Source organism: Acanthopagrus latus, chromosome 8 (genome assembly GCF_904848185.1).
Source record: "Acanthopagrus latus isolate v.2019 chromosome 8, fAcaLat1.1, whole genome shotgun sequence".
Taxonomy (NCBI): domain Eukaryota; kingdom Metazoa; phylum Chordata; class Actinopteri; order Spariformes; family Sparidae; genus Acanthopagrus; species Acanthopagrus latus.
Genome location: NC_051046.1, coordinates 9,481,148 through 9,494,672, shown reverse-complemented (window position 1 = coordinate 9,494,672; position 13,525 = coordinate 9,481,148). Strand labels below are relative to the sequence as shown.

Genomic DNA, 13,525 nt, shown 5'->3' with positions numbered 1-13,525 from the left:
TAAATTAACAAACATTGATCCATGTAGGTTACATGTACTCTTGAAGCTTACAGATTCGGTTTCGTGGTAGTCGTAGTTTTGCTGAGCTGAAGCTAAAGTTCTCAACATTCCTTCCAAGTTTTCGTCATTATAAGCTGACAGTGAGATAAAGCTCAGTTGCCGAGCCAATATCAAAGGTTACATTAAAAGCCAGTTATTCTGTGGCCAGCTGGCAATACAGAAGCATCTGCTGCCGTACCACCAGACTACAGAGCAGCTTCCTCCCCTCATGATGAAACTCCTCGATTCATCCTCGGCACTCCACTGTAAAAGATTGTTTTAATATTCAGAACCAGGCCCTGGTGGCAGTCATTAGGACTAACTATATTGAGATCACATATCTTCTATGCTGATGGTCCCATTTGCTCATGTAGGTCATTTAGAGGCACCGGTTTTTAACATTCTAGAGATATTCAATAAATGAGAGTGATTAATAATCTCTGTGTGTCATGAATCGTACTTGTAAAATAATTCTCATGGGCCTGAAACGATCCAAAAAGAGTTAAAGCTGTCGGCGTCTCTGCTTCATTATCGTCTATTTTCCCGCTCGTCTCCTCAGCCACTAATCACACGATCTCGATGCCCTGATAAACTCGTCTCTTCGGTGCCACTGTGAGTTCAACTCGCCGCTCCGCCGTCATTGGCGCATTACGAGGCAGTCCATGTTTTTCTCTTCACTGACTTGTTCAGTCACATTTCCCTCACGGGCCCGTCCTGCCTCGTCGGTGATTGAAGTGATTAAGAAGGTGGAAATAATATGAAAGTTGATTAGCTCTGATTATGCAAAAGAATTAAGCAAAAACGTTTACGGTGGCACTCGGCGCAGATAGATGCGGCTCCGCATGGCGATGGCGTGATTAGCGTGCTGGAGGACTGGAGGGCAGAGCTGAACTGTTATGTCATTCTGGGCTCAGATGGATGTGAAATGTGTCTGAGGCCTCCATCAAATGCTGTGTTTCATATTTCTAATGCGTGTGTGTGTGTGTGTGTGTGTGTGTGTGTGTGTGTGTGTGTTGTATCTGTTTTTTCCATTTTCACCTCTTCCCATGAAGATGATGCTCATATCAGCTCCGGCGACACTGTCCTGGGTGACAGTGCGTTAATGTTTTTCTATGAATAAATTCAGCTTTTGATGGCGGCCGTACCTCTGCTGCTTGTGGTTAGCATATCCAGAGCCATACAATAGGCCCTGGCAGCCAGGCAGTACTCCTCCCTCTGGAATAGAAAGTTTCCTCGCTCTCGTTTCTGGTTGCCGATGCGGATGCGGTCTGCGACGGGCAGAGTCAACGGGTCCGGTTTCTCTCTGATGTCCAGCAGCTGCAGCTGGTAGAGTAACGGAGCCCAGGCGGGAATATCAGGCTCCCTGAGAGTAAACACAGACCAAAAACAAACACACATCAAGTAATCAATATCATCACAGGGAGTAAAAGAGCAAAGGAGTGTCTGAGGAGGGTTAGGGAGTCAGGAGTCTTTTATTGTTCCTTATCTCTTAAAGATTATTCAAATCGATCAAGAAATCAATTTCTTTTCAAGCGAGCGAGCAGAACAGGCTGGTCAACACGCTGCACAGCCTCCTTACTCAGACATGAAATCTGACCACCAAGTTTGAAATACAAGGCAGTGTTTGGACGGACAGTCACAAAAGTTCAATCTTTCAAATAAATGTCCATGAATTTCAGAATGTGTTAGTTTGTGGTTTGCCCACCTTGTTGCTTTAATGACAGCATGCACTCGAACTGGCATGGACTCCACAAGTTTGTGCAACAAATTAAGCTGAACACGTTGATCTTCTGATAGTGTGGTCATGCTTTAAATACAACTGATCCACTTTCTGAAAAGCAAAATCTGAGTCATCAGGTTTGCACAAACTTGTAGAGGCCATGCCAGCTCGAGTCCACGCTGTCATGAAAGCACAAGTGGAGCACACCAAGATATTTTCTCGAACTCATGGGCATTTTTTCAAAGATTCAGCTCTTCAGGTGACTAGTTAGGCTCTGATGACAGCATATTAAGCCTAGTTTTTCCACAAATTTGTGGAGTCCATGCCAGCTCGAGTGCATGCTATGGTTAACGCAACATGGGCGACACATCAAATACTAAGATATTCTGGATTTCATGGACATTTTTTCTATGATTCAACTTTTCACTTGACTTGTAAAGCTTTGCTGACAGCATGCACTGGAGCTGGTATGGACTCCACAAGTTAGGATTAACAAATTAAAGCTTTATTTTTTTTTTTTTTACATACATTTGTAGAGTCCATGCCATGCTGTCATTTTTCTTTTTTCTAAGATTAAACCTCTCACTCAAATTATTGATCTTATATAATTATTTGTAATTAAAAAAATGTTACTACATTTGTTACATTTACTACAGAGGTCTCAGACTTTTTGAACCTACTGTATGTTTTTAACATATTTGTACTGACACGTCTGTTTTAAGGTATCGTGTCGCGTATGTACTGTGTACCATGACGAAACAACATTCTGAATTGAAATTATCTTGAAAAAAAATTTAATTTATCAGACATTATCTTAAGCTCATTTAACACAGTAACTTGTTGATAAGTTACATTTTTAATACATAGCAGTTTGGGAAATTTAAGAGCTCTTAATATATACTTTGGTTTAATAAGTGGTTAAAAGTATTCTAATTGTCGCATGATTATTAGACAGAACATCTAAATGTGAGCTGGAACACAGCACAGTAGATTTTATCAGGAGTTTCTGAGTTTGGATGTAAGCAGAAGCCCTCTTCTTGTTCTCAGATATGAATGGTGACTGAGTAAAACTAAGAAAGCCTTGAGGAGCTAAGTTCCTCGGAGTGATGACTCAGTTGATAAAAAGATTTAGCAATTTAGTCTGAAGTTTAACCTTCCCAAGAAAAAAAACAAAAAAAAGGACGAGTGAGTGGGTGAAACATTTTTTTTAGCCCACAGCAGCAGCAAGACGTGAGGTGTTTCTGGGCTATTTCTTCAAACATGACAACACACAGTCCGGGAAAATCTTACACTTGTTACCTCCCGTCTCTCAATTGCACTTTTTCAAAACTCACAAGTTTTGTGACTCACACAAGTCAATGAGTCAATGAGCCACGAAATGGCCACATCTTTAATTCAACTGTTTTCTCACCAAAACTCAGTTTATTTCATTCAGTTTATTTCATTTTTTGCCACATTTGCATACCTGTCACAAAACCTTTAAACAACACATCGACGTGAAGTCGTTACTGGGACACTGAGAGTCTGTATTTATGCCGTGATGACCTCAAAGAAGACCAGAACATTTTTGTTATTGTATGGAACAATGTGTGATTTCGCCATCTCTTCCAGTCATGGAGTGGTCTCACTTTTCCTTCCACCTTTCTCTCCATTCCACAACCACATGGTGGAAATGTTTATGACCACCATCCGCATGATCAGATGTCCCTCTTGGACACCACCAAGGCTGGATGTCTGGACATAATCTGCAGGAGATTGCCAGGTACGGATCAGATCAGGCATGCAGAAAAGACTCTTTTCCAGGCGCGTTGCAAGAGAGCAACAGAAAATAAGGATCGGACTGAACCTCTGCGCACTGACACGACTTCAACAACACATTTTCCCCAATAGCTTTCATTCAGATGCGCCCAGCAAAAATGACATGAGCGCTCACATGTTTCTGATCTTCTGAACTTTATATGTTCCAGCAAACAAACAGGACCTGATCACCTGTGCGAGGGGAGGCCTGTTGATTGAACGACAGAGAGCATTGACAAAAACTCAGGTTGACTGCCACCGTTGTGTTTCTTTAACTGTGGCTCTCCTGTGCAAGTGTGTGTAGTTTAGTATTGCATGGCACCAAAAAGGCCATCAAAGCCTCACATACAGTAATCCGTGCAAGAAAGAAGGGATCTTAACTTTGTTGGCTGCCTTAACAATCAATCACCATATCACAATACATGAAATATGTTGGATGATTTGCTGTTACAGAGCTGTTTAATCCACGGACGTGATCAGTGTGTGATGTGAAAGTCAGAGTAGGCTACATCAGGAGTTTAAAGAACACATAAAGTCACCTGAAAGGACCTCCCGTCTGTCGCTACCCATCCACTATTCCAGTAAAATCAAATAATGAGGCTACTAAACGGCTAAAATGAAATCAGTTCGAACGGAATGTCTTTTCATGTTATTGAATCATGAATCACTTGACTTTAGTCTTTAATTTAGTTAATTATTTTCTTTTTACTAGTCTTCTGTATTTAACTTTGATATATTTGGTTATCAACTACTTGTATTTTGATGTATTTCTGCCCATCTCGGATTGTTAGTAGTGTATTTTAATCGATTCATGACTAATCATTCTCATCCCTTATTTTAATGCTACTGGTTGTTGGCAATTTTTGGGTCATTAGCGGATGATTTACTGTCACAAGTGTTGTTGACGAGAGACGAACGTTGCCCGTGTTCATTCTGAGATGTGCGTGAAGTGTTTTGGTTGCATTAGTGCAGTTTGTTTTGCTGAGCCGCACGTTCGTAAAGACAACTGCGTTCAGCAATTTGAAGAAATTAACTCAGATTAGAGAGAAAAAAGAAACGCTGTATCCAACAGCTCACACGGTTTTAAAATGGCGTCTGAGTGACTCCGGCTCATTTAAGCAGACAAGAATTTGAAACTGGTAAGAACCTGTGAGCCGACGTCGGCTTCATCTTACTCAAGAGTCACTCAGAAGGAAAGTTAATTTGGTTTTCAATCATCAGGCTCCTGTGACCGCATGGCACACAATGGTCCATTATCAGTTACTCTGTGGAGGCTCTGATTCCAAAGGTGTGTGTGTGTGTGTGAGTGTGAGTGTGAGTGTGTGTGTGAGACAGGAAGGGAATGAATGCAATGACAGCTTGAGCTCGTTTTGAAAAGCTGATTTTGAAGTGGCCTTCATCACTGATCGTAGCAAGACAAGAAATTAGAAAAAAATACTGTGAGATTCACCTTCAAACGCACAAACATGATTAGCTGTTTGTTCAAGATAATTTGACAATCCTAGCACATACAAAAAGCAAACTTTTAAGAGCTCCCATCCTGTCCTGACAGCAGGAAGTGCGGTTCCTAGCAAGCCCCGCCCACTGACTGACTGCTGCAAAGTGACAGGACTGGGAGTTGTGTCAGGTCATGAATTATTCAAACCGGTTGTGTCAATGACACAATTTATGTCTGTCTCACAGAATTAGTTGTATCCCCAGCTACTGGCAGCTTGTGTCAGCAGGTGGGATCAGATTACCCTTTCACCTCTCCTCTCTGGAGACCTCGTCCGCTGTCTCAGGACGCATACGGGTGTGAAAGCCAGCAGCTGATCCGAGGCCTTGGAAACCCGAGCCGGATCCATGAGCTCAGGGCTGGAGGAAGTGGCGTTCCGGGGACATTATTTAGTAGACGCAGGTCTTTTGGAAGGGAACTCTGTCTGAAAGCAGCGTTTAGTCCCTGTCGGCTTGTTTTTGCATACCACGGCATGTTTGCGAGGATCAGAGGCGTGTTGTGTAACAGGTCGTTCAAGAGCAGCCGAGAAAGGAGACAGTTGATCCATTTATGAAGAACGTACAGCACATGACTTGAGTTGCACTGTCAGTCCTCCTTAAACAGGCCGCATACATCCGATCATTAGAGACGGATCCTTCCTCCCTGCTAATGTCATGTGTTCTGCTGCCATGCTAAGAACGTGACACCCATCACCGAATGATTCACTTCACAGTTCGTACCATGCACGGACATACTGTAGCTGCTTGCTGTCCTTGCATGCTTTGCTCTGCTCTTATCTGAAAATTATTACACAATATTCTGAAGGCTGCCTGTTATGTAACAGTGTGGGGCGTATAACAATAACACACACACAGTGTCCTGCCGACTGTGCCCTGCTAGTGCCTGGCTCCAGATTATAGGGACTTCTTTGAATTCACCTCTGAATCCACTGCAGAAGGAAAAAAAAAAAAAACGCTAAAAAAACAATATAAGTCTGAAAGCAGGTTTAAAATGAACTTGACTTCTTTACCAGAGCAGACACAGTGGATTGAGAAACCTTGCGTCTGCTTTAAAGTCATTTTACTATCCTTTGTCACAGCTCATGAATATTAAATAATAACAATTCACCATTTCCCGTACAGTCATGGAGGAAGATACTTTCCTTAAAGGCAAAACTATGCAGGAACTGTCTGTCACAGCAGAAAATTATTTTGAGGAAAGACAGTTGACTGGCGTCTCATTTGCAGGTTGTCAAATAAAACCCACGCTTTGGATTGGTGACCCGCCAACCCAAAGTATCGGTTGGTAGCTGGCCAACCCGAAGCGTCGATATTTAACATCGTGGGAATGAGATGAAACAATCAGCTGTCTTTCTCCAGAAAGAAAATACAGATGGAGGGCAGGGACGAAGAAGATACACAGCCACGGACTTCCAGAGGGTCATAGGTGATGATTGAGAGGGACTATTTTTGTTGTTTTTTTTGTTATTTTTTAGGGCAGTTCCGCATATCATACTCCAGGTCGAGCTGTAAAAAAAACATGTCAATGATATAAAAAAAAATTCTGCAAATTGTACGTAATAAATCACTGATCTGAAATGATCAGAGGGGGAAACAAACAAAAGCCGTGCGGGCCGCTAGCTGCACGGCTAACTGAGCTAAAACTGGCTGACAGCAGCTATAGCTGGCAGAAGTTAGCAGTTCCTCTGGTGATATGCTGCCAGATATTAATATGAATTCAACAAGTGGCCAACTCTCACATACTGCAGCTTCAAAGTACTCTTAATTACATTACACCACTGTCCCCTATATGACAGGGGGAGAATTCAAGATTATGTACAAATCCATCAACTTTCACTGAGCATTAAGTATCACATATTTATTAGATGAATTTCACACTCAGAATCAGATAATTGGCAGATGGTAAAAATAGTGCACTTTAAAGCAAATAGGGCATGTCCACACATCTATTTCTGTAATTACCTTTATAAAGAACCTGGAATGAGCTCTTTATGTTACCTGAGTTGTGTACAATATCGGCTATGACTGAGGAGCAGGTGTACTGGACGTCTCTTTAAAGGAAGGAAGGAAACAGGTTATCACATCAAATCGTTACTTCCAACTGGACCTCCAGATGTCAGAGTCATGAGTCGTGAGTTTGTAAATAAATCAGCCGCAAAGCCTCTTCTGCCATTACATATTGATGTTTTTTGTTTTTTTTTTACAGAGGAAACACGCACACTTTGGTGCTCATGACTCGCAGTTCGGGACACATTAGATGGGAAGTGATGAGTCATTTCTAACTAATCGATGCAGGTACAGCTGCCTCGATTCGAACAGCACAAACTAAATGCGCCATGTCAGAATTTAATGAGTCTCAAATGATGTGTTATCATCCTACGAAAGAAACAGAAGTCTCACACACACAGACACACACTCACTCACACACACTAGGAAGCTTCTCTCCACATACAAGATTTAACAGGTGACCTTTTAAGCATTGTGTCATAAACTCAGCCGCTGAACATGAACAAGCAATAAGCAGAAAACAAAGTGAGGATTGAAGACTTAAACACAGAGGAATAATATGAATAAGTGAGATCTGATCTGCTGTCGTCTCCCTCGTGAGTGTTAAATAAGGCTGGCATGACTCGGGAGCCGTCCAGTGTAAACTGAGAATGCAGTGCGCTGACAGATCTATAAGGTTTATGGTGTCATGTGGGTCAGTGGTGATTAGCACCACACCAGCGTGCTGCTGCGCTGAGCTCAGCCAATGGGCCCCCAGGGTCTTATTAGTGCAAACAGGAAGCAGAGGCTGGTCAGCGGGGTGAGATCCGTCCGCAAGATCCCAGTGAAACCTGAACCTGCAACTTTAGACCGGGTCCACGTCCTTAAAGTGAGCCGCAGAGCCGGTATCCTCTCCTGTCTCTCTGCTCTTCTTCAAAGCGAGGGCTGGTATGTTATTCTAGAAGCAATTTTTTGGTATATCCTTAGTAAATCTCTTAACATCCCAGCAGCAATTATTAAATCAAATGTCGTCACAATTTGGATGTTCTAGGCCTCTAATAAACCCTGATAAATCCAATTGTCTTAAACAGCCCACTTAAAAACATTGGCAGCCTACAGGTCTACCACACTCTGTACTCACTGTGTGTGACCAGAGTCAAACTATTAGCAGGCTAGTGGCACAAGAATGGTAGAGAAAAATGCAGCCAAATGCTAACACACGTCCTCGACAGCGCTGATTGCCATCAATAGCCATGTTTGTTGTTGACGACATGGTTCTGTGCTCACAGAGTCTTACACAGGCCGTGAACCTGTTTTTCAGGAGCTAGCCAGCTAACTCAGAAGCGCTAACACACAATCCCAACAAGCTTCAGCTGCTTACCGAGCACCACAAAGCACACACCGTGAGCCAAATTAAAGAGCCATTGCTCCTGTGAGTACATCAGCCAAGCTAACCCAGTTAGCACAAAGCACACAGCTACACCATGAGCAGATAGCTGTCACATCAGGTAGCTCTTTTTGGACAGAGGCATAATCATGATAGATGTTTTGCTTGCGTTTATGCAATGCTGACATTCAACTTAGTTGTTAACTTTATTTCATCGATTTAAAAAAAGGGGGCTTGTTGAGCATTCCATCCTAGCTGCTAACACACCTCCCAGCTGGCTGGCAAGTGCTAGTCAGGCAGTGTGTGTTCATGTATTTCAGAGAAGTGGCATTAAGGGTTGGGTCGGGATTCTTTTGTTGGAGACCTTCAAAATGTAGCTTGTTCTTACTTGTTTTCTTCAATCTTACCAACCTCAAACACTCATCACACAAACACAATCTAAGGCTGATTGCTAAAGATCGCCTTTAGCTTGACACGGTTCTTATATCAGTTCAGTTTCCAGAGTGTATTTACAGACTGAAATGATGGTTAAATTGTCCTCTATTAGACAGATTGCTACCAAGATGAGATGTGTCCATGACGGCTTGATTGATTGCCTTTGACATTCACAGTTAATATCTGGAGCAGCATGTCACAACGCCAGGAAGACCTTTAAAAAAGTTGGAAAAAGCAGAAAAAAACTCCAGCTTGTTTCCTAAAGAAGCTGGAATTTAGGTCTAATGACAGCAGTTCATCACCAAAGTTATTAGAATTCATCCTGAGGGTGACATAAATATTGCACCGTCTAATAGCAGTTTGGATTTTTCAATTTGAACCAAAAACTTCAATATGCTGGTGGCAGTTCATGAAATGTCAGGGGATCAACAAGGTCATTAGGATCCTCTGAGGATGACGACGGTCTGTACAAACACAAAGATGGATCCAATTCTCGTCCAGATACTCCATTGATGACCAAAGTGGTGGACTGACTGTACATCACAGTGTTATGTTGAGGGGTGCTGTCGCAGGTTGAGAGATTGATTAAAGCACTGGGGTTTTCATTCCAGAGTTTCCAACAATCTCTAAGTGAAATGACCCTGAACAAATCCAGAGATAAGGTCAGTGAGGAGAAACAGAGGGAGATTTCTTTTTTGGGCCGTTCAGCAGCAGGACAGAGCCTGAGGGCTGAAGAGCTCAAGATACGAGGTGTGTCAGAGAGGAGAGTCTGTACAGGTGTGACAGTGATATCGATTGTCAGAGTTACAGTTCGACTGATGCAGCAGTGCAGACCAGTCGCCAGAATAAAATGTCTCACTTCGTCTGGCTTGATCCTGCAGACATACCTCTGGTCTTGTTTAGCTGCTCGGTTGTTGGTTGTTTTGTTTAACTGCAGGTTCTTCCCCTGCTAATTAATGAGCACAACGCCAGCACAGTCGCCCTCTGTTTCTACACCAGCAGTGTTTGTATTGCGTGACATGTGTGTGACGCGCCGGTATTTCTTGTATTGAGACTATAAACAGATCGGTGTTTTCATTCTTCTCGTTTTCGTATGAACGGTGTGATAAGGGCGACAGGCTTTTCCTCCGCTCGTCTCGTGGGAAGTCGAGCGTTCATTATAGATGGATTTGATTCATGTGTTGTAGCTTAGCAAACTTCCTCATTAAGGTGTATGAAAGTGCCGCTGACTCATCCTGTTATCTGTCAAGCTGGGCTCACCGCTCTGAATGAAAGGAAAAACTCCCTCGGAGGGAAAACAGTGGTCACTTTGACGTCACACGTCTGCATTTTAAAAGACGGAAAGGCCAGCAAACTGCCTCACGCTGGTTCCTATGGTTACGTCTGCAGATAGTGCACTAATATGCCGTATAAAATGTGGTGTGCAGCTTTGATAATACACGATCCGGGAGGATTTATGAGGTTGTTTATTTTTTCACAGCAGTGGCAGCAGGTCTGCTGCCGCTGCTGTTGTTCAGTGTCTGTTTTGACTCTTCGATGGACACAGTCGGGCAAAAGAGCTTAGCTTTAATCCCAGCACTGGTGAGACGTCACAGCTGTTTTTCGCTCGCCTGTTGCCATACCAGTTAATTTACGGCAAAACAGCCTCCTATTATCAGAGATGTCAAAACTAACTCGTTGGCTGGGCTCGGCGCAGGAGCACTCGGCTGTAGCGCTAATCACCAGTGACCCACATGACACCTCGGAGCTGCGGCCCCGGCGTGCGCTCTCCCCTCTCGCCTTTTTTTGTTTTTATTTTTCCTGCTCCAGCAACGAACTAATGAAAGTGTGCTCGCAGGGATCAAGGGCAGCTACTGCCTACATCCTGGCTGCTGAGCTCCTCAAAAGTCTCCACATAATCTAGAGCAGATTTCCTTAGCCTGTTAAAATGAATCCAGTTTCAGCCGTGGACTACCTGCGGGGCGCGGAGTCGCTGTTTAATAGCGGGGAGGGATGTGTAGCTGGCCGGCCATTTCAGACGGCGGTTACACAACTTTATTAAAGCGGCTTTAAGTACAGTACAGACAGTAGTTATCTGCAGTCGTGAGGGTGCAGCCTGAACCAACAGTCTGTTTGAGACATCAACCAAGGTCCTTATAGAGACACTGTGGAGTCTTAATGCAGACAATTATGTTGACGTTCAGTGTGCATGGTGTGTATCTCTGAGAGTGAATAAACCGTTAAGTGCATTTTGTTTCCAATAAAACTGATAAATGACTCTGTCACTAATAGTCTCACCAAGACTTTAGTAGTATTTAATATATATATACCTATACATATGGAGCATAGTGATAGAATTTGCATCCCCAGTTGCGACAAAATTAAATTTTATGGTGCTGCCGTTATGTTCTCAGCTGAATTTTGCCTTTTCCTTCTTAATGTCTCCATTATCCTCACTGTCTGTGGGCCTTTGTTCAGCAGTCCCAGTAAAAAACAAACAAACACAAAACTGTTTAAAGTGACCGCCCCCCTGTGAATGTGCAGCTTTGACCCGTCATGTTTACACTTCTATGTAAATAAAATCATTTTTGGCTAAAATGAAAATTATTTGCCTTATAGAAATGGAAACAACATCATCCGCTGTGGTTCCTACTGGGTTTTCACAGCCCGCTGAATGACCCAAGGTCTGGTACTGGCCCATAGCCCATAGAAGCCCCCCTGCTGTGTGCAACCCATGCAGCCACAATGGCTCGCTTTCAGATGTGGTTTACAGGCCGTTTTGGAGCAACGTTAATTATGATGTTCCCGGGGACAACACCAGCGGCAAGAGTTTGGATTCTTCCTCATTTATACATTATATAAAATGTCACTTGACAGAACTGGAAACAAAAAGTCATCACGTGACTGTCAACAATAAATAGCAAACAAAGGGTGATGAATGATACATATAATCACCCATCCCAACAAACTTGTTTTCAAATCAAATGAAAATCTAATCATCAAAACTCATCAGTTTAATCAGACTGAAATGACTTGCAACTCCGCCTCTCTGCAGCAGACGAATGAGGGAAGTTCAAAGCTTTTTAAGAAAACGACGGCTTCCGTCTGACTCACAGGTGAGCGGAAAAGTTTCATATTCCACCTTATGCAATAATCTGAAATCTCTCACAGGTCCGGGCTCTGATATGTGGCAGCATCTAGATGAATAATTCTTTTTTTTTTTTTTTTTTTTTTTTCAAAAAAAGTTCAAAGCTTTTTGGTCTGCATTCAGGTGGATGAGAGCAATCTGTCTTGCTCAGAAATCCCCAGAGGTCATCGAGAAAATCAGACTCTGTGTTATCTGTAGAAGATATCTTATCCCAGGATTTGAATCCAAATCTATAATCAATCAATACGAGCAAGCAGACGTCTCGGAGGTGTGCACGCTGCAGTCAAGTGGCAATTTCTCATGCAGCCCCGGGGAGCGAGGTTTAGTTTCGGGTTAAATGTGAGGCTGTGGTTAACAGCAATGACAGCCCGACTCTTTTTCTTTGCGCAGACATTATGCCGACTGTTTATACAAACCGAATCTCTGCCAGTTTTGGATTTCGCGTCTGAACTTCAAAGCTTCCTAAGTTACGACAAATTCTGAGCGAGGAGCCAAAAAGCCTTCCCTTTGAAAGATGAAAGTCCTCCTCTTCCATTACTGTTGTACTTCACGTCGACGTCTGCCCACTTCTTTGGACACATCAATCCCCGAGTGTTGGAGGAGAGTTTTATGCTTTCTATTTGGACGAGCAATTTAATTTGCATCCAGATCAAAGATTTATTTTTTCTAGAAAGCGTGATTTGGGGCGTAAAATACGGTCGAGACGTTGATTATCATTCGGCGGGCTTGCCTTTCGTCTCCCTCTGCGGTTTCCCGGAGTTGTGAACACGCTTGTGACCAGAAGCTGCTCATCGCTTTATGTATGACATTCTGGTTGGGGGGAATAAATGTCATAAAGAGATATTGATCAGAAATTAATTTCCCCTTCTAGGTCAGCGCTGTCACACATGCACGTGCTGAAACCAGATAACTCCCGCCGAGAAAATGTCACCTTCTCCTGGATATCATTTTTTGCAAATTGAGCGCACAACAAATGGACAGCAGTTATCACGCTCGCCGACTGATGATTAAATGAAATGGATCTTTAAAGCAGCAGCACCTGTGCGGCCACGCCTGACTTTTAATGTTTGGGAATATCTGAGGGAGTCATTTACAGCCGCATGCGTTGCGTGTTGACTTCCCTGAGGTTGTGTACGAACATCAAACAAGAAAAAACATTATCTTCCAGCGTCGCGCTCCCGTCCCCGAGACATATGACTGCCTCAGTGACTGTGTGTCTGTTATCTAACCAATAAACATCCAGCTTCCTTTCAGCCGCAGCAGCAGTGAGCTCTACCTCCCTGTGCAGCCTGTGAATCAATAGCAGCACACTGAACTACTGACTTATGAGTCAGGTTGTCACGGAAGGAGCAGCCTGCGTCTGCTGTCTGAGTGAGGCAAATGTAGCGGAGGCCATTAGCACGCTCCTTTAGTCTCTCTCTGATGGCTGTGTGGGGCTATGAGACCTGGAACATCAATCACAAGCCAGAGAGAGAAAGAGAGAGACGCATTTCTTAGGGAGGAAGGGCTTGACTTTACTTGACCAGAGCCAGTGGCAATG

The 13,525-nt window shown here is 43.3% G+C and overlaps 1 protein-coding gene across 1 annotated transcript in view; it reads right to left on the bottom strand.

Moving 5' to 3' along the window:
* The window catches only part of fkbp16 (FKBP prolyl isomerase 16), a 68,212-nt gene that overhangs the window by 4,408 nt on the left and 50,279 nt on the right, over nucleotides 1-13,525 (bottom strand). The window contains exon 5 of the mRNA XM_037106225.1: nucleotides 1,185-1,402. Within this exon, the coding sequence (XP_036962120.1) occupies nucleotides 1,185-1,402 (218 nt within the window). The remainder of the gene's footprint in view (nucleotides 1-1,184; nucleotides 1,403-13,525) is intronic.